This window comes from Laetiporus sulphureus (genome assembly GCF_001632365.1).
Source record: "Laetiporus sulphureus 93-53 unplaced genomic scaffold LAESUscaffold_90, whole genome shotgun sequence".
Taxonomy (NCBI): Eukaryota; Fungi; Basidiomycota; class Agaricomycetes; order Polyporales; family Laetiporaceae; genus Laetiporus; species Laetiporus sulphureus.
In genome coordinates this window covers 24,639-44,655 of record NW_024468599.1, presented here as the reverse complement: position 1 = coordinate 44,655, position 20,017 = coordinate 24,639, and the positions used below count along the sequence as shown (strand labels likewise).

At 51.2% G+C, this 20,017-nt stretch overlaps 7 protein-coding genes across 7 annotated transcripts; 3 read left to right on the top strand and 4 right to left on the bottom strand.

The window, feature by feature from the left end:
• Positions 1–1,081: 1,081 nt before the first annotated feature.
• On the bottom strand, positions 1,082–4,443 carry LAESUDRAFT_764854 (uncharacterized protein; the record flags this gene model as incomplete). Its single annotated transcript, XM_040913519.1, has 6 exons — positions 1,082–2,557; positions 2,614–3,492; positions 3,546–3,659; positions 3,717–3,909; positions 3,974–4,007; positions 4,065–4,443. The coding sequence occupies 6 exons, from the start codon at positions 4,441–4,443 to the stop codon at positions 1,082–1,084; spliced, it is 3,075 nt and encodes a 1,024-aa protein (XP_040757904.1).
• A 626-nt stretch (positions 4,444–5,069) lies between these two features.
• Positions 5,070–6,944, top strand: LAESUDRAFT_764853 (uncharacterized protein; the record flags this gene model as incomplete). The annotated part of the gene is made up of 6 exons (XM_040913518.1): positions 5,070–5,516; positions 5,563–5,658; positions 5,693–6,134; positions 6,197–6,382; positions 6,456–6,674; positions 6,739–6,944. 6 exons carry the CDS (start codon positions 5,070–5,072, stop codon positions 6,942–6,944), a joined length of 1,596 nt encoding a protein of 531 aa, XP_040757903.1.
• A 524-nt stretch (positions 6,945–7,468) lies between these two features.
• On the bottom strand, positions 7,469–10,003 carry LAESUDRAFT_745930 (glycoside hydrolase family 79 protein; the record flags this gene model as incomplete). The annotated part of the gene is made up of 11 exons (XM_040911396.1): positions 7,469–8,038; positions 8,096–8,150; positions 8,220–8,520; positions 8,580–8,589; positions 8,647–8,965; positions 9,027–9,090; positions 9,150–9,298; positions 9,358–9,386; positions 9,425–9,562; positions 9,623–9,788; positions 9,969–10,003. The coding sequence occupies 11 exons, from the start codon at positions 10,001–10,003 to the stop codon at positions 7,628–7,630; spliced, it is 1,677 nt and encodes a 558-aa protein (XP_040757902.1). The 3' UTR covers positions 7,469–7,627.
• Positions 9,949–10,497, top strand: LAESUDRAFT_573015 (uncharacterized protein). Its single transcript, XM_040903005.1, has 2 exons — positions 9,949–10,139; positions 10,208–10,497. Exons 1-2 carry the CDS (start codon positions 10,114–10,116, stop codon positions 10,446–10,448), a joined length of 267 nt encoding a protein of 88 aa, XP_040757901.1. The 5' UTR covers positions 9,949–10,113; the 3' UTR covers positions 10,449–10,497.
• Positions 10,476–10,772, bottom strand: LAESUDRAFT_666743 (uncharacterized protein; the record flags this gene model as incomplete). The annotated part of the gene is made up of 1 exon (XM_040905266.1): positions 10,476–10,772. One exon carries the CDS (start codon positions 10,770–10,772, stop codon positions 10,476–10,478), a length of 297 nt encoding a protein of 98 aa, XP_040757900.1.
• Positions 10,773–10,889: 117 nt separating this feature from the next.
• LAESUDRAFT_631192 (uncharacterized protein) lies at positions 10,890–11,099 on the bottom strand (the record flags this gene model as incomplete). Its single annotated transcript, XM_040903397.1, has 1 exon — positions 10,890–11,099. A coding segment is annotated over one exon (210 nt), but the record flags the coding sequence as incomplete, so codon positions are not given.
• A 3,944-nt stretch (positions 11,100–15,043) lies between these two features.
• Positions 15,044–19,108, top strand: LAESUDRAFT_764851 (uncharacterized protein; the record flags this gene model as incomplete). The annotated part of the gene is made up of 8 exons (XM_040913517.1): positions 15,044–15,220; positions 15,276–15,528; positions 17,967–18,010; positions 18,072–18,359; positions 18,423–18,559; positions 18,610–18,650; positions 18,701–18,717; positions 18,794–19,108. The coding sequence occupies 8 exons, from the start codon at positions 15,044–15,046 to the stop codon at positions 19,106–19,108; spliced, it is 1,272 nt and encodes a 423-aa protein (XP_040757898.1).
• Between the last annotated feature and the right edge of the window lie 909 nt (positions 19,109–20,017).

Here is a 20,017-nt window from a genome sequence, read left to right as displayed (position 1 = left end):
TACCAATTTCTATGCCGAAAACACGATGTGGAACTGGAGCCATATCAATCTAGTTTCAGCCTTGGCTGACCATTCTCTTCCTTCTCTTCCTATAAGTGCGTGAACCTGACTGTTCTTCATCATCAGTGAAATTCATCTTCAGGTAAATCTATGAAGGCATCTACTTTGTGGTGAGTGATGTTCCGCATGCAACACGTGATTTCTTGCTGTTTCGGATGAAATTCCTATTCGATGGGCGGACAGAATGTCTTCTGCCTACACCAAAGTCTCCTAGTGTACAAAAATGGAGATGGGCATGGTTGCTTGTTGAATGCATTGAGTTGCTGAACCCTCTTTCCTTACAAATCATTTTTTTTTGGCCTGTCCCATCTGACCAACAAGCTTTTAGATCTGGACTAGAACCTATCAATTCGGGAGCTTAGGCGGGACTGTAGTTACAACATCATGTATTACACACAAAGTCAGTGCAAACAGGCTGGGCACACGTTCCATCTATACATCTCCTCATTCTCGCAATGTCCGTCAAAAAAGACGTGAGCTCGTGACGTGTGACCGGTCTGCTGCCGACCCTCATGACCATCGGTTGCGACAGCTGCGTATCCTCATCAGAAGCGGAAGATCTGACGACATACAGTAGCAATATTCAAAGCCATGATCTAGTGTGACAATCGCGATCGGTCGCGATCGATCACTCCTGACTCTCACCGCCACTTGGCCATGGCCACTCGCGACATGCTGGACCGCCTGTCTGAAATGGCGTGCGTTCAATTCCGTGAGATAAGTCAAACTCGTCCGTGCGCACGCTCAAAGCATGGAGCTCTGGAGGCCTGAGCGCTGAGCGCTCGGCGATGTTGACCGTTGAACTCTAGAGCCTGAGGAGACGAGGATAATCAACGAAGATGGTTCGGAGTCTCGTCCGCTCTCAGATAATAAAAGATTATGAATTCCAACTGACAATCCATAGCACAATCCAAAGTAACGTTACATTGCGAGAATACAAGACTGATCATGTCCTCCACGGACTAACTGGGGTCATCATTCGCAGCAGCCATCATCAGACAATCGAATCATTAGCCCACACTCACTTACTGCTCGATCCTCCCGCCTCCTCCTCCTCCACCTCCTCCTCCTCCACCTCCTCCTCTTTCTCTTTCGCCTTCTCCGCTGCCTTCGCCGCTTTCTTCTCGGCCTTCAACGATGCAGGGTCGTTGCGCAGAATCGACGATATAGGATTTATAGCCGAGTCCATGGCGTCCTTGGCCTCCTCAAAGGGCCCACGCGTGTCAATCGAGTGTGCGAATAGCAGATCAAACTGCGCCTTGAATTCCGGGGTGATCACGGTGTAAACCGAACTGTCGTGCCCCCGAATGTTTAGGCAGTATCGCTTCGGCTCCTTGTCTTTTTCCAGATATCCTATCCAGCCGCCGTGCGTCTGTTTCGCAGGTTGCCCAATTTCGAGAGCAACGCGAGGCCCGCCAGCGTGTCCGAATGCGCTCTCGGTAGCGAAGTCCATAAAAAGTGCGACGTAGTTCTCGGGTTTATATCGCACAACCGCGCCTGATTTGTCAGTGCGTTCAATGATAGGGCCTGCCAGTCCAGCAACTAGGCTATATGCAGATGCTTTCGTTTTCGCTTTGATCTGAACGATGACATATCCGAGCAAACTCTCGTCGAAAGGCTCGTTGAGGTCTCCGCTGTATGTTACGAACAGCGAATCGAACAACGCCTGAATATGGGTGCACTGTACGCCGGCACCCCGCTTCCACAGCTCAGCAAGCCACTTGCGAGTAATGACGCTGAGCTCTTCGGAGGTTTGGACCCAGTGAGTAAAGTTGATCCAGAGCTTGTCTGCGTCTTTGACAAAATCCTTAGGGTTGGCCTTCTCAGCCTTGGGCTGCTCAGCCTCAGCCTTGTCAGCCTCAGCCTTGTCAACCTTGGACTTGGCGGCCTTGGGCTTGGCAGCCTTGGTCTTCTTAGCCTTGGGCTTCTGAGTCGTGGGCTCCCCAACCGTGGCTTCTACAGTCGTTTCCTGATGCTTGACGCCGAGGTCGTCGCCAAGCAAGGTCTTCAGAAAGTCTGACAGTCTCAACGGGCGGACAGCGCGCCGAGTGGAATCCACAAACTTTCCTCCCTTCGGAAGCGTCGCCTTGTCGCGCGCGAGGGTGAGTAAGAGCCTGGTGCATAATTCACCTTGTCGCCCTCGATCAGTCACGACCCCGTCCATGATGAGTCGTCGCATCAGCGTGTCCAACGCCCTGGCGTAGGTCTGCGGGTTCAAGTTCAGGACTTCTGCAGCAGCGACGGCAAGCATAGGTTCCGAAGGCGCGGCGGTGGTGATGAACGTATCATGGACACCGATCAGGAGGCGCATGTGACTGCGTACAGCGTTTATAGCGATGCGGCTGGACTCCATCGTATGATTCAGTTCCAGCACGATCCTGTTTGCGAAGACGGCGAACACATGTTCACGGTTTGTTGGATCGAATTTGTCGTTATAGATTAGCTTCTTAATTGCAGCACGCACAAGGTCTGGAGAGTAGCGAAGGGTATACCAATACTGTATATCGGCTTGGTGAGTGACAGTTCACGAAGATGGAAAAAAGCGCTACTTACAGGCCGGCCCAATGCTGCAAGGAAGGAGATCAGAAGAGCGTCCTCCGCGTTTGTAAACTCGTCATCTTGCTTGGCACCTTGCTTGTCATCTTGCTTGGAACCTTGCTTGTCATCTTGCTTGGCACCTTGCTTGTCATCTTGCTTGTCATCTTGCTTGGCACCTTGCTTGTCATCTTGCTTGTCATCTTGCTTGTTATCTTGACGCATTTGGTCGAAATCGACGTAACACCACACAGGCAAGGGTTTAAGTGCACTCGCTAAGCGAAACGAGGACGCATCTGGCCCGGAAGAAGCGAGTTCATACACGGAGGAATTCGTGTCCAAGAGCATATACCAAAATTCGATATCGTGCGGGAAAGTGCATTCGTCTGCGGCCTTGATGATACGCTGGAGAGCAATGAGTGACATCTCTCGCTGAGGACCTTTCGGACCGACAAGTAGGCCGGGATCGTTCAGTTCTGTACACTCGTCGAGACTCAGAAGGAATCTCTTTTGTTTTAGACGGTGCACCGATTCCGCGAGTAGATCGAAAGCCGGCTTCGCGAGCCTTGTGAACAAAGCCACGTGCCAGCCGGTGACGCTGGTTCCGGATTTTCCACCTCTGGTGTTGTTATCAGCTTCCGCTGCAGCAGTGATGTGGTGCTTCAATCTCAAGGCAAACAATTCCTCCTTGTACTTAGTCAGCCGCTCTCTAGTAAGTTTTTTCACCTCCTCAAAGTGACCGTGGCGACTTGATCTCTCAAGATCGGTTGGATCCTCGATAGACCAGGCTTTGACCCAGGCCTCCAGATCGGCAGGTGCTGTGTGGTGCACGGCAGGTGCTGTGTGGTGCAAAACCTCCACGAGCGCACCGAGAAAGGCAGCCGCCTTCTCCTCCGCCTATAAGTCTGACTGAGCGACACACGTCAAGGGGTATCATACGAAGAACTCACCAGGAAGGTGAACGGCCCATCGAGCCCATCGAAGAACTCTCGGCTGACGTCACGAGGAGGCCATCCTGAAGTTGGTAGTTCGCCCTCTCGGAAACAAACACAGAACGCAGGCATCTGTCGTTCATGTTCTTCAATCAGTGACCCTACGACGGACAAAACAACCGCACTCACTCGAAGCCCAAGCTGCCACGCCAAACGAGTCTTACCTGTTCCGCTAGCTTGAACGAACGGTATCATGCGACCGTAATATATACTTTTGTCGTATATTCCCGCGTAAACACCCAAGGACTTCTCAAACAATTCATCGAAGCGTCCGCGGAACGTTTCATGGAAGGCCCTGTCCAGCCGCTTTTGCTGCTCGGCTCTATAGAATGACCACAATCGTAACGTAAGTGTCGGGCCAACAATGAGGGATGGAGTTGACATACATTGTCTCAATCGCGGCAGGCGGCCGTTCGAGTGCTACGATGATGTCGATCAACATTCAATACTAGCAACATGGTAAATGGACAGACATACCGCAGGCAAATTGCAAAAATTTTGCGATATCCTTCCCGGCCATCAAACTGTCCAGTTGATCATCTGGCAGGGGCTGGAGTCTCTGCCAAGGTTCATCCTCGCCACCGTCCTTGAAGAGAGCTGTCCGCAATTTAAGAGGAATACGATCGCGCGGGAGGTCTAACTTTTCAACGCGACGGAAAACAGCGTCAAGAAATTTCTTGCCACTTCCAGGCTCGCGGTCTAGCTCAGTATAGTCCAGAAGATCGGTGTTCCACCGCGCTTGAATCCTAGCCAGCAACTGCTCTACTGGGTCTTGGGAGGGTGTGGCACCTAGATTGAGTCGCGAGAACAAGGAAGCCAAATCGTCAACCGGTGACGAATCTTGAATGTTCGACATGTCGATGGAGATTTTGATATGCGATGTCGAGAGGAGAGAAAGAGAAGATGAGTGTGCTGTCTGCCTACTGGCATTTATATATGTACGACAATGTGCCACACCCTGGGAATTTCACCAGTGGCGTCCGTTGTTCGTGCTGAGCTGTTGTTCTTTCGGCACGAGTCCCACAAAACCCCTTGACACTCCGTTCCTGCCGAACTATTGTTCTCTCGGCATGAGTGGCACGGAGCCACTCTCTTGTTCTCTAGGCACGTGAGTGGCACCAAACCCCCGGACACGCTGATTTGCCATCTGATCGCTCCGCGGCGGTGGAGGGCGCGTGCGCTCCGAGCTGATCAAGGATTCAGGAAGCGCCCAAAGCTCGTCTGACTGACCATCACACCGACAAGACCATCCTCACCACGACGTGCATACCAGGCTCTATCTTTGCGAGACTCTGTTCATTTGTTTACGAGCGGCGCGGAAAACGCCACTCCGAATTGATCTCTGCGTTTGCTCTCACTATAGTCCGAGACTGATCTGTTTGGACTCTGCTCGCCGGCGAGCCGAATCCTATTCTTTTCCGTGCTGCGTTCACCATACACCATCTGGACATAGCTACTGCCGTCTCCCTGGTCGCACGCACCATGCCTACTGCAAAAGCACGAAAAATCACGCAGGCCACAGCGCCTCCGCCTCCGCCTACTGCTCCCGCGCCCGCACTCTTACCCGCAGCTGGCGCAACGACGAATGGGAAGAAGAAAAAGAAAAAGAAGATCAAGGGGAAAGGCGTAGACCTGTCACTGTCGGCGTCAGCAGGAGCAGACGTGTACTACGACGACGACGAGGGCTCGGATGGGCTGCCGCCGCTGGAGAGCGCGCCCGAGGCAGAGCTGGCAGTGACATTGAGCCATCTGAGCCACAGCGTGGATGGGGCGGGGGTGGATGAGGAGTCGCTGGTGTCGTCGCTCCCTGAGCACCTGCGACACTTTGTACGGAACCCTTCTTTGCATCTGAGCTCCCTTGGTAACGCGGAACGAAAGACGCAGGCGATGCGCGCGATCGCACAGCAGATCCAAGCACGGCGAGGACGAGTATGCGAGCGACGACGACGACGACGACGTGCACGGACACCCGCAGGCGCAGTCTACGCTCAGCTATGAGCAGACGACGGTTTTCGCGACCCCCTCGCCACTGCCACTATATAAGAAGAAAAACAAGAAGAAGAAACGGCGGGTGGGCGTGCCACACACCCGGCCGGAATCGCAAGCGGTTCGGTCGCCGATACCGGCCATATGTCGCCCACGAAGCCAAGGTCGCCTCTCGCGCTCTCCTACACGAGATGGCCACCATCTGGCCCGAGTCGTTCGCGGCCTCCGCAACGCATCCCTTCCGAGAGACTGCAAACGGCGACGGAGACGTGAATGCGTTCTTCATGCATGCGCACTTTATTGTCGAGCGTGCACGAGAAGCGCTTCTGTGGAGCTGGGTCGTTGGACGGGTCGGCGCGCTCAATGGGACCTGGGGCGAAGCGGAGGCTCGGTGCGCTTGGGAGGAAATCGGTGGCACCTGGGGGGAGAGCGATTTTCTCGTGGAGACTAGCCACCGGGATACGCTCACGAGGGATAGGGTCGAGAGGGTCCTGTTACAGATGTCCGCTGCCGAGCTTGACCTCGTATTCATTCTGTATGTGTATCTTTGCTTGATTGAAGGTTTTCCCCCTACTAACGAGATTACATAGCATCTCTCGACGGTTACGCACACGCTGGTCTAGGTGCCTATGGCCGGCCAGAATGGGTGTCATTTGCCCCGGAGATCAACGAGGGGCATCTGCCCAGGTGCAGGATATCCTACGAGAAGTGTTTCGCGATGGAGCATCCGGAATCTGAAGGCGAACAGCGACGTGCAAGCGAGATCTTTACGGATATCGCGTTCCGCAATGAGGCCTGTGGAGACTGCGGTACGTGTCCTTCCTGTCGCTCATTTGAACAGACAGATTGAACGTTACTCGGTTATTCTGGCGCTAACAAAAGCAAGCGGCAGCCATGGCTTGTCGGCTTTCCTTCCTGCTGCCGATCGTGTCCTTCCACCAATGAACAATGAGGATGGCGAGCGAGAAGTGCCCTATCTCCCCCTAGTCGCGAACTGGGAAGACGGCGACTTCTCCCTATATGCTGTTATGGGCATGAAGCGAGAGCTGAATGCAAGACAGTGGGTACTGCAGCTCCTACAGCGCTATCGCTATGTGATAGGTACGTGCCAACGCCCGGACGTCACAGTAACATTGATCAATGTGGGCTTTCCAACGTGCTACAGGCAATACACTGTCGCTCTTCGAACGCGTCTCGAGCACCCAAGGAGCGGCGCAAGTCGTCGCACATATCGAGCGAACGCCCCACGTGGCTCTGCTTTGCATCAATGACGATGCCATGAAGGAGAGCCTGACTTCGCAGGTGACACAGGTGCTGAAAACATGGTTCAATAGACGGTGGAAGAAGCCAGCTGCTTGGGAACAGCGGTGACAAGGGTCGAGCATTCTTCGCATTTCGGTTGATGTAAATCAATGGGGCTTTCTGGGTTGCTTTCGATCAACGTTGCAGTTCGGGTTGATCGTTGTCTGTATAATGTTTGTGCTATGTCCCATGTGATCCGTAGTCCCTGCTGATGTTACATAGACACAGATAACAGATGTCGAGCCACGCACATTCAATGCAATTCCTGACACCTATTTCGGTGGATGAATCACGGATCCAAATTCGAACTAATTTCGTGTGTCTTTCACTTTAAGTTCCTGAGTACTTGGTCCAGATGATGGTATCATGCCCTGAGAACAGATATCTTCTGTCGTGTATTGCAAATCATGGCGCTGGCATCGTCTTTTTCAACTCCATCTGACATTCTGCCTCAACGGATAATCGCGCTTTCGTCGTTCTAGATGTTTTGCTTCTCACTCAAAACCGTACTATGTCCACCCAACTCATTCGGTTCCCTGCTCTCGTTCTCATCGAGTCCACCTTATTTATACGATCTATTCTCAGATCTACGGAGGAAGCTCAACTTGGATATATTGGTACATCATAAACAATGCTAGTTACCACAGAACGATGTGACATGCTAGATGGAAATGTCCCTCCCCGGAGTGGGTATGTATCGTGAAGTCCTTGAATATACTGATAGCTCCACGATAGAAGCGGGAATGTCAACTTCAAGACCATCCATTTCCCACTGCTCTGATCAGCACCCCCACACCAGCCAGCATCGCCAAAAGCAGCACAACACTCGGGTATATACCCGCAGCTGTGGCCCCGCTGTGCTTCCCTTTGCTAGTGCTGCCATGGCCGCCATCCGCCCCCTTGTGTCCGTTCGAGGTCTGCAATGTGCTCGGATCGACAGTCGTGCTGTATTTCTGTTCCCCGGCGGCTGTGACCGTCGTGGCAAATGTATGCGTGCTTGTAGGCGTGGACTCCTCGAACGCGCCGTCGGAGAGGAAGACGAGCGCGAAGCCGGGTGCTGGTACCGTGACTTGGCAGGTATTGTTGGTGGTGTCGCAGTCTACGGTTTGCATTGTCTCCGCACCGCGCAGACGTCCGTCTGACTCGAATTGACCGCCGAAAGTCTAGACATGCACAATGGTGAGCGTCGTCTTGACCGCGGACCTAAATGCAAGACCAACCTGGCCAGCCCAAGTTATATTGAATTTCTCGCCGACAGATGGGGCCAAGAGATATCTACAAGATGAACCATCCATCATCATGATCAGAGTTGACAGCAACGATGACCATGCTCATGCAACTCACTTCAGCCTGATCTGAGATGGAGTCGTGCTCGGTTGCCCGAGCGCGTTTCCACCGACGGAGATGGTCACAGTGTAATCATTGGCGCCGGATGGGTCCGTCATGAAGTTGATCAGCGCCAGCCGCGCGAGCGTCCCATTCTTGTAGACCGCGTAGCCCGGCGTATAGTCGTTGTCACCGTTCGAAGCGAGATCGATGATCTGCGAGTGGTTCGAGGAGCCAAGCGTCTCGGCGACCGCGAGAACGGAATAGAAGATGGGGCCGATGGTCCATTGGTGGATCTTGGACTGGTTGGTTAGTGGCGCTACCAGGGAACGATGGCTATCATGGTCGTGAATGAGGAATTGGGAAATGGAGACTCACGGGTGAATGGCTGTGATCAGATATATGAGGCCGTGCCACGGACTGAAGAATGGCATTCGCGACGTACGTTGTAGTACACGTCCTGTCCACCCACGTGCAACAACGCGTGCGAGAAATCACTCGCACCCATCTGCAGCGCGTAGTCCACTGCCCACAGAGCCGCGCCGAAACTGTCGCTAATTCCGGGAAATCCTCCGCACGACGCGGTGTTCGTCTCGAACATTACGAACGGCTGGCCCGCAGCAAGCGCGATCGCAGACGAGTTCAGATACGGTGCGACGATGCTCTTGCAAGAGGCATGAGTGAGGTAGCTCGGGAAGACCGACTGAGGGTCTTGAGGGGGACCGAAACCTGGATATAGTGCGGCACAGTTGTCATTTGGATAGCTGGGTAGCGGGGACCATTCGTTATCCGAAATGTCATACACCCGAAAAGAAGGATACTCGCTGCTCTACGGTCAATGCCGCAAGATTGTTCATATATGCCGGGATGAAATTCGTGTTCCAAACATCTGACATGCACGTATCAGTCGTTGCAGAGGTGAGAAAACGCGAACAGCGGCTGCCATACCCTCCGGGGTCCAGTCTCCAGTAGCTACGCTCGGAGCCAGCAGTTTGTTGGTGACCGGCGTATTGACATCTGCTTGCATCGCCTGAACGACCTGTCCAAACTCGCCGAAGTAGTCGTATGGACTATAGGTAGCCGGGCGGTGGCCGTGGCTGTCATCACTTCAATGTCAACATGCATATGGTTCATGAAGCGGAAGACTAGTGCATACCGGGCATAGAGATCGGGCTCATTGCCAATCTGCAGTCCTATGAGGTTGTCGCCCAAAATACGCTCACCGTATTCTGCGATGGCACGACGAAGGTGGAGCTATCATTCAGTGGCACGCCGAGATACCACTTCGTATTGACAAGGCCTGAGATGTTTGAGAGCATATAGAGGATCTCAGGGGTATATAAAAGGGCCGGTGTATCCGTCTTCCAATAGTTGAAGTTAGTGTCGCATTATGGAGGCTTATAGGCAACGTTCTGACGTACGGGGTTGCCTCCATCCACACTCTGTTTTGCGATCGATTTGCCATTTGAAAGATCTGAGACGAGCGTTGCATTCTCCTGGGAGTTGCCTCCTACACGAACGTGAACGCGGCCTGCGCGTTGGGTTATGAGCGCCATCAGGTTCAAGAATGGCACTTGCAGATGTGTGCTGTCAATGACCGGAGATCAGGCTTCTGAATGTTGCTACGCCACGCAAACTGTTGAGAGCTTACCCATTGAGACCGACTGTGGACGAAGGTCAGGAAATCCAGTGAGCGATTGCAAATATGAGGTACTTGCTCGTCGTGGAATTCTGTAAAGCTACTCACGAACTTGGTCGGCCACAGACATCTCGATGGAGAACCCGAGCAAGGCACCACTCATAGGGAAAGAGAGTCCCTGTACGTCACCGGCATCATTATGGAGCTGTAACTCAAACTGAGTAGACGGTGGAGGGTCAGGTATAGGTGGAGGGTTAAGAACAGTAGGATCGTATGCAAGGTTTCTCCCAGGTCAGAATGTAAGGCGATTTTTTACACAGGATTTTGTACTTGTTTGGCTCTATTTGATAATGTTTCTCTCCATCAGCCCTAACGCCACCTCCCCCTCCCCCATGAACCTTCCACTCAATCCTAATGCCACCACACCTCCCTTCCCCAACGCACTCGTTTTACGATCCACGCCAACGCCATCACCCCTCCCCCCCCCTCCAACACACACACACATACACGCACACATTTTACTCGACTGTAACGCTACCATACCCTCCCCTCTTCCCTTCCCCCTGAGTATTCTCATATCACACCAAGCTATCGTTAAATGTTCATGAGCTATGTGATGTAAGATACATGTTGATCTATGCATCTGTTGTATTTCTGTTCCCGTGAACTTCCGTCCACCACTCCGTCGTTTCTCGGTCCAGTTTAGCCAGTCTTTCATCTTCCATCAGCAATTGTTCATCATGAGGTTCGTGGAACATCTCTGCATTGAAGTCCCTGAGGATTCGAATGGTATCCCTGCCATGACTACGTGACAGTGCGACATATAGGTTGAAGAGGCTCAGTTTTCTGGTCGGAGGCTTTGCCATGTCAATCAACACACACAAAATTGTCTGTCCTTGCGAGCGATAATCTGTGAGAGCGTACGCAGCCATTATCGGAAATTGTCTTCGGTGAATCGTGACCCTGACTGTTTGGTTTTCAGGTCCTACATCTCCGACGTTAAGAGACCATGTATGCTCTGAAGGTTCAATCGGTATTTCGCATTCGTCCAGTCCATGAAGCCTCGATATCTTCATCCTATCGAGCTTGACAATTATGTACGCCAGTAGGTGTTGTAACCTCACTACACGTTCGTCTCCGTGTTCTGGCTCTTCTGGATGTAGGATGATTCTTCTGATCTCTCCTCGTGCTCCATTTGCGATGTCCAGGTCTGTGGCGATATTCAAAGTCACCATGACTTTCATCCCAACCGCCAGTTTGATCTCGCGAGGAAGTCGTTGTTTCTGATGTCATGCTGGTCGGTGTTCAGATCTGGCAAGTGCTATCTTCTCGTGCACGTTCAGTGGTCGTCCTTCTACATTGTCTTCTGCCATACAGATATACATCTTTTGTCCACTCTGTTTACAGTGCCGGTCGAGCGCAGCCTCATTCCAGGCTTCTCGTACATCATGCTGTGGGGGAGTGGAGGATGAGGGGAAAACAGCTCATGAAGTATGGACTGCCTTAGTGCAGAAGCGGGAGCACAAGACGGCATTGACGATCATGAATGCTGAGGATTACCTCAAAGTATGCATGTGGACTGAAGGGACCGACCTCCAGGATCATTTCATAGAACTTCACCACCGTTGACATGTCGCACGTGACCTGGGATCTACGTTCAATGCTGCTAGGTTCGCAATCATTATGTGCAACTCAATGTCAAACCTTCCATCGCTCCAATCCACATGTACATCGCTCCTCTTGCAAATCAACCCAGATGTTGTCATGGAGTCGATTCTTGCTGTCTTCGAGAATGACCGCATACAGGCCGGTAACCCACTTAACCTGATGGGAACAGACCAAGTTGCATCGCAAACCACCAGTGTGTTCATGACATGTGCAAAACCCATACAGATATGTGAGTGGTGCCCGTGTGGTGCAAAGGGCCATCTGCAAGCCAATTGTTTCTGTGAAGGCAGAGGACGAGAGGGTCAGCAGCCAGCAGGGTGGACAAAGCCTATCCCTAAGAAGGGCTCACCTGCAGTGAAAGCATTGGCAGCCAAACAGGCTGCAGTGACATCGACGGCAGTGAAATCTGAGGCTACTGCATCTAGTCCTCAGATTCCGCCACAAGCTCACCTTACGACAGCGACCGCACGTTCCGCGAACATGAGTGATGAGCATGTATCAGAATATGATTATCATATATTCCTGGCCAGCACCCACCTCGTCAATCTACCACATGTCGAGCCCATCAGCCATGGAACCCTGAGGGCCTATGCTGACACCGGTGCTACTCACCACTGCTTTGTGGATCATGCAAGTTTCGTCAACTATATGCAGCTCACTCTGATGCTGGGAAATGGAGCCAAGAAAGGTTCTTTAGCATCGTAGGAGTAGGCAATGTTGCCATCAAGATGATGATAGATGGATGTACATCCATTATTATATTTCAGAACACCATCCATACTCCCGATCTCATGGCAAATCTGATATCGATGCCATGCCTTGACCATGCTGAATATTCATTCTCTGGTGCAGCGGGGATGATGAACGTGATGGGCAAAGCAGGGAAGACAATGTTCACCTGCATCTTGACATCGGGTGACCTGTATGAGGTGGAGTTCACTAAGGTCGACTTCACTACCTTGCCAAATCTCCCTCGCGCATACCTCACTTATGATCATCATGCACTAGCGGTTGATGGCCACAGTTCTGTGGCTGACATCGCAAATTGGCATCGCAGACTGGGTCATATTAGTGAACAGACTGTACAGACGATGGCACGATCCAATGTGGTGTCAGGTATGATCATGAAGGGTGACCGTCCTGCTGGGAAGTGTGAGGATTGTCTTAAGGGCAAGCAAACCCACGCACCATTTTGTGCATCTGAAGTCAAGATGGAGCTCCTTGAATGAGTCTATGTGGATTTGATGGGATCATTTCCCATTGCTTCGCTAGGTGGTGCTCGATACCTTTTGACAATCGATGATGACACATCGTCCTATACCATGGTATACCCACTCACCACCAAGTCAATGGATGAAACATTACACCATTTTCAAACTTTCCATCACATGGCTGAGTGACAGACAGGTTGCAAGCTGCACCACATCCACTTTGACAATGACACTGAGTTCAATAATGGAGCATGGGCAGCTTACTCCCAGGACAACAGAATTGTTGCAGAACTGACTGTGCCCTATACACCCCAGAAGAATGGCATAAGTGAGCACAGCCATTGCGCCCTTGCTGACCATGCTCACGCTATGCTGTATAATGCAGGCATCCTGAACCATTTGTGGGTGAAGGCTTTCCATATCACTGTCTACTTGAAGTCACTTACTTCCTCCGCAAGGCAGAAAGGCTGCACTTCATATGAACATTGTCATGGATGCGTGCCCAACGTAGTGCACCTGCATGCATTTGGTTCAGTAGCATGAGCTAGACTTACCGATGACACCCAGACCAAGCTCGATCCTAAGTCATGCTGCTGTATCCTCATGGGTTATACTGACAATGCAAACTTTCGCTTGTGGGATCCCACTGCTGGTCCAAGGGGAGGGATCATTAGGTCACACGATGTGGTCTTTGAGGAGGTAAAGGGTCACCGCACCTGTAAATTCACTGACATCTATGGTCAGGAGCCTACTGTCTCCACTGCAGCTGCTCATCCTGCCCCTATTTCACCACCTGTACCCAATCCTGATCCAACATCACACAATGGAGAAGTTCCACTCGTTCCCGGTGATGCACCTGTCCCAGCACCGGCATCAGCCTCTGCTCCCGCTGATATGCTCAACCATGTCCTGGCCATGAGCAGCACTCCTAACCAAACCCCTACTGGTGGAAGGTGAACTGGGGCTCTGTCCATCTGCAGTCCCTTTGGGCTACAGTCACAGGAAACTTCAGATGATAACGCAGTGATGGGCAGCCATGAGTCATTCAGCTGTGATGCTTGAAACGGAGTCAGATTGTCAAAGGTTCTGGATCGGTGAGTGTCAGACTCGACTGTATGGATGCCTCTGACCAGGAAACAGTCAAAAGCTGGAATGTGAGGGTGTGTGGGTGTAGAATGCAATTGGTGACTTTCGTACTCATGAACTGTGGTGGCTGAAGGTCTGGGCTGGGGCACGAGGATCTTCTATATCTGAAAAGTGCTGGTCAAGCACCGACAAGCAATCCCTAACTGCCTCCAAACTGGGTCAAGCGCCAATGAGCAACCCCTAACTGTCTTCGAGCTGGGATAAGTGCCGACAACGAAGCCCTGAGCACTTCTGACTGGAATGAGCATCGCCAATGAATCACTGGGTGTCTCCGAATGGGAACGAGCACCGATGATGAACTCCTGAGCACTAGCGAGGCTATGGAATCCTGGTTTGAGACTTGTGACTGGTGGCGTGTGAGCAAAATGCAATGGCATGAGATACGAAAACACGATAACATGACTTATCTGGCTGAAACCCGAGTTGAGCTAGAGGCCACTGCTGAGAGTGCTGCCTCTCTTGGTGTCGAGAATACCAGAGATGTAGAATGTGATCGCAATAGACGTAGACATAGTCGGGCACAACATCCTAGCATAGACAAGATGAGAACTGAGCACTGCTGCATGGGGAAACTCCATGTAAAACTCTCTTATTATTCCTATGTACAGTGTAGATTATATAGTGGATCAGAAATGAGCCAGCTGAGTCGCTGAAATGCGTTTCTGATCCATTGAAACCTGTCACAAAGCTCGTCCCTGCCCCCTCTCAACATCATACAGTCGGGGAACTGGAAGTCTGGCCCTGTCAGGGTTCATTGGTCTGCTACCCTATCTTCTGTTCAGTTAGTGCACTTGTTCATTTCCAAGTTGCCTAACTGGTCGTGTTTCACTCTCGCGCTGTACCTTGTAATCAGCTATGCTTTCTCGTGGCTCGCTCGTCATTTCCGTGCCTCATGTTCACCTTCTGACTCCTTTATGCAGTTCCATGTTCCCAGGCTGTCAGTAAAGTCTTCTTTGCCCACTCTGGACTGTTCTGGCTCGGTGTTTGTCTTTTCAGATCGTGGCGACTCGCTATCCGATTGTGTGATAGTCAGACACAGTTTCTGGCATTTTCTGATCACAGAATATCTCAGTACGTATCACCTCCCCCGTTCTGAGATCTGGACTGTCCTCAGTCCATTGGGCTTGCATACTTTAGATAGCACAACCTCACTGTCAGTTTTCCAGTCCTTCACCACTATGTCCCACGTCGACGGTGTCTTCAGCCTCGCTGCTCACACTCGCAGTGTCTACCCCATTGACGGTGCTTGCATTTTACTACTGCAGCACCTGGATAATCTTGTGTTCACATCACCCACTCCCGATGCTCATGCCTTGGTCTGGCAGGGCTGGGCCACGTCATTTTTCACTTACGAGGTGAGTATTTCGTGTTGCGATCTGCCTTCTGCCAGTCAATGCTGTGGCCTTCCAGTTATGCATGACCCGTGACTATCCAGACCATGCCAAGAGTTTGCTGCATGAGGTCAATTCAGTGTATGACTGGCTCATGCTGAATGCGAGCCCCGACTTTGATTGGATCCCAGCAGTGGTCCCCTCCACCCTGAGAGGTTATTCTGAGGCTGTCGGCACCGCTGACCTGATTTGTTCTCCTGCTGCGATGACTGAGATCATGCAGGAGATTATTGAGGCTGCAGATCGTGGTGATTTTGACAAGTTCCCTGAAGGTCATGACCTTACTTGCGATCACTTTCTAATGGCGTACACAACAAACGATGTTTTCGTGGAATGACGCGACCGTACATTCCTTGGGCAGACCATCCTAATTGGCTGCTGGTGGATAGATTATGATAGCTGACATGTTCCTTCTTCTTCCACTATGTCTCGTGCTATGGCAGAGATTCTTCAGGATGTGGTCAAGCATGAACCTGAAGTTGCTGCAGCGACTCTGCGAGTTCAGTGACATTCAGTGTCCATGGTCACCACCAAGTCCTCTGAGTCAGATACACTGCGCGAGTACTATGCTGCCATCCACACCCTCTCAAAGCATATGCAGATCATGTTCTTGAGTTTCGGAAAGCCGTGGCCGCATATCAAGGTACGTTCATTCGCTTTTCACCTCCTCCGCGTCTGTCACAAAGCACAAAGCACTTAACCCAATTAAAGGCAAGTCTGCTTGTGTGACCTGCACAAATAAATCCATAACATAAAAGCCTGCCACAAGGGCTAGGCTGAGGATGGCGCACAGTGGCATACAACCAGCAATCAAGGCAAAGCCCCAATGCATGGCCTTGCACAAAAGGTAAAAGGGGGGAGCTGGCCTGCTGGCCGCATACAATAGTTGAATGAATCTAAGGTCTTTCCTTAGATCCTCATGTGCTTATATACATGTCGTGGTGGACCCTGGGTACCCTAACTATGGTGTACTTACTGAGGTCCTGTCCTGTCTACATGTGAACATATTGCCAAAACCAGTAATGGTTCTGGACTTCGCTATAGCAACTATCTATAAAGGCCATGGATACGTCAAGGTAATCCTACTTTACCCAATGAGATAATTGCCTGAAGGTGGTGCACTATTTGAGTGGCTGAAGTGGTGCCACTTATTGAGTGGCCAATGGGGGTTCTGCCATAGCGCATATTCTAATGCTGGTGCTACTATTTGGCAGCCATGTAGTTGGTGCTGCTATTGAGCAGCGAATTGGGTGCTTGCTAGCTTGATGGTCCAATGAGCACAGGTAAGCCTATTGTGGGCCAAAGAGTTTCATTCTGGGCAAGTGGCCTGTTGTCATGTGATCAACGCCTGATAACTTCTGAATAGGGCAAGTGGCCAGTGTCACGTGACTGGGTGGCTGAATCATGGGCGCTTGGTGGTCATGTGGTAGACACAGTCATATCCACGATGTATGTGGTGGTATTGTGCTGTTTGTCTAAGTATTCACTTTGTGAAACCAATATGAAGGTTGGCGTCCAAATTACCACTTGTGGTTGCCGAATGATGACTTTATTGGTGCAAAAAGAAAGGTGCCACTTAATACTGTGACAGCGTCGCTTATGTTTCTGCCACCAGTGCTCTAAGTGCTTGATGGACGGCGACTGCATGATTATGCCTTCCGAGCATGGTGGGCAGGCTTGCATTCACTGCTGAGTGTCACACCTTCCTCCAGTACATCTTCTTTTTCTTGATCAGAAATGCTGCCGTCCTGACTCCACTCCTTTTGTGATCATAGGCACCAAATTGCTTGTTGATACCGAGCAGATTCTTAGCAAGATTCGTGGACTGGCCGTTCCCAGCACTCTGCTAGTCGAGATCTATACACAGGAGCACACGTGACTGGTAGTGGAGGTGACTCACATTAGCGAGCATCTTCAGTTCTGGAAAACCTTCCTGGCTGCGAATAGGAAAGCCACGTAGTCTAGAACTGCCTCGATTTGTCTTTTGTGTACTCCACTTTCTCATATACAATAGTCTGACTGTGTTCATCTCTGGCGCTGTGCCATGAATCCATTGTTTTGTGTGGCTTCGATCAGGGTTGGCTCGCATTTTGGTCCTGCAATAGAAGTCCCGTCTGAGTCACTCTAACTGGCTTCCTCAGAAAGCCAACTGGCTCTACCACGTGGTAGAGGATGATACCGTGAGGTTTTAATGACGCATTCGCATGTCCGAGCTTGGCCAGTCCAAAACTTTCTGCAATGGTGCCCAACTAGCCTCTTCCTCTACCTTGATCTCTTAGCTCCTCGATGGGTGACCCTGCTACTCCGTTGTCCTCTCAATGTCCTGCGACTCCAGTCACTTCTCCATGCAAGATACACCTGTCTTTCAAACCTTTTGGCTTCTCACAGCGCTAATGCCTTTCCTTGACATCTAGGCAGCAGACTTAAAGGACGCTGTCATGGGCGTCGTTTACTTCACTTGGGAGGCATTGTGTGAGCAGAGCCTCTCAATCCAGCTGTGGATTTCGAATTCCTGATATGCAAGTTCCTTTCTGCCCTGGTAAGTGAACGCTCCATCGTACTCGCAGCTGGCTAACTTGCTCCCTCCTCTAGCATGATCTTCATGCCTTCTCAGACTCAGTGTCACAAACGCGCTATACCCAGTTTTGCCAAAAAGCCCAGGCACATCTCGACTCCTTTGTTCAACCATCATGGCTATCGTGATGCACAGAGTTGATCTCACCTGAGCGGGCTGCTGCCTTCTCGGCAAACAAGGTGCATGTGCTGGACTGTGATCTCTTGTCCTCTACTAACATGATCCTTCAACTCTCTCTAGGAACTGAGCCCCCCTCCAGTGACTGAGGCTTCTGCGCATACTCCTTCCAATACTGGGGAGGTCGTGGCCTCCAACTCTCTGACCGCTTCCAATGGCACCAACGATACTCTCCTCTCAGTTGCTCTGGCCTCTTTTTCTGTGGTGGCCATGCCTGTCACAGCTTCTGCTGCTCTTGGTGATCCTGTTCCTACATTTGAGTTTCAGGCTCGTGTGGCCAACCCAGTTGCTATTGACCCTCCTTTCGACTCAGATCTTGCAGCCATGGAGGTTGATCCTCTACTCACTTTCGTGTTCAATAAACCTCCCTCTGTGCAAGGCTCTGAGACCATCGAGCTCTCCAGCAATGATTAGGACAATAGCGATAGTGATGAGGTCAAGTTCATGGGTGGCACGATCCCCAACTTGTCTCCAGTGCATCCGAAGAAGGGCAAGGGTTGTGGTCGCAAGTCTATCAAAGCTTCTAAAATAACTACGACCTCAGAGGACCAGTATGTGTGCATGCCTGTGTGCACCTTTCGTGATCGCTCCCTTCCCGCAGAGTATCTTCCAGCTTGGCAGAAGCTGTCTATCGCTTGCTTGGTAAGTGCTTGCCTGGCCCACCCTTTTCCATCGCTAACTCCTTTCTACAGTGTTGCTATTGCCTTCTGTCTGAGAAGGTGTCTCGTACTTGCATGCTAAGCAAATTCCATCCTAAATGCTGCAAATGTCACCATGACCACAAGGCCTGCAAGTGGTGGATGCGCGATACGGTCCCTGACATTGACGATGCCGACAGATGGCTTTCGCTAAAGAAGCTGTACCATCAGAAGGATTGGCAACTGCCCAAGATGCTGGATGCTTCAGTGATTGTGAAGGCTTCCAGTCACCAGGGTGACTACGACGAGCAGATGTGTGATGTGAACACTGCCAGCAGCGATTACACCACAGAGCTCGAGCTTCTGCTAGACACACTGATTGACGAATATGAGACTGTGATTGCTCCGGCCCCATGCCTTCATAGGCCTCCCTCCTTTCTCATTATGTTCCTGGCTAACTGACCTCCCTCCAGGTCCAGCCCATACCTTACCCGACATGCCCGAGCCTGATGTTGAGTCCGACGCTGAAGGTGCACCCGAGGCTGTGACCGTCAAGCAAGAGAAGGGCACCACTGGGCCTTCTTGTCATAAGCTGGTGATTCCTCCACCACTGCACGGTATGTTCCTTTCTGCATCATTACTTCTTTGATAATGGTTTCTTTAGATCATTTCGACAGGCCTCCCAAGTGTCCTCGCTTTGATAACTCCAATCCTGATGACATCATGACACAGCATGCCATGCCGGCACCATTGTTGTTGCACCAACCAAGGTCCTCAAGCTGCACTCATCAAAAGGGCTCCTCCAAGGCCACGACTGTGAAGTCAGAGCCGATTCATGCTTCGACAGCTGTCATCGAGCCCTCTGCAGCTAGTATGCAATGCGAGCGGATGATCGAGCTTTCACAACAGCTCCTCAGGGAGAACTGTGCCTTGAGGGCTCACAAGTCGTGACTTCGTTGGTGTGCTGGGCTTGGGCTGGGGCGATGCAAAGTGGGCCGTCCACATATTTCTTCACATCTCTTTCGTGATCTCTCCCTACGTGCGCATGGAGCAAGTGTATTAGTTAGTTGTTTTGAATAAACTGTGTGCCAAAAAGCCTTGTGCAATCTTGCCTGACCAAAATATTAAGAAATTTGCCACCGAATATGATAGTCTTGTTCGAATCCTTGAGTCTCTAGCTGAGTCCTTGCCTATATATGATTGAATGATTAGTTCGAATCCTATACTTGTCTATTCTGACTCATTTGCATTGTACTGGTCCTGTGGTCCTTCGTCTTCTTCCCCTGACTCCTCATCTTCTTGTTCTTCATCTGGTTCCTCTTCTCCTTGGTCATCCACCTGATGCATCTCCATCAATCTGGTTTCCGATAC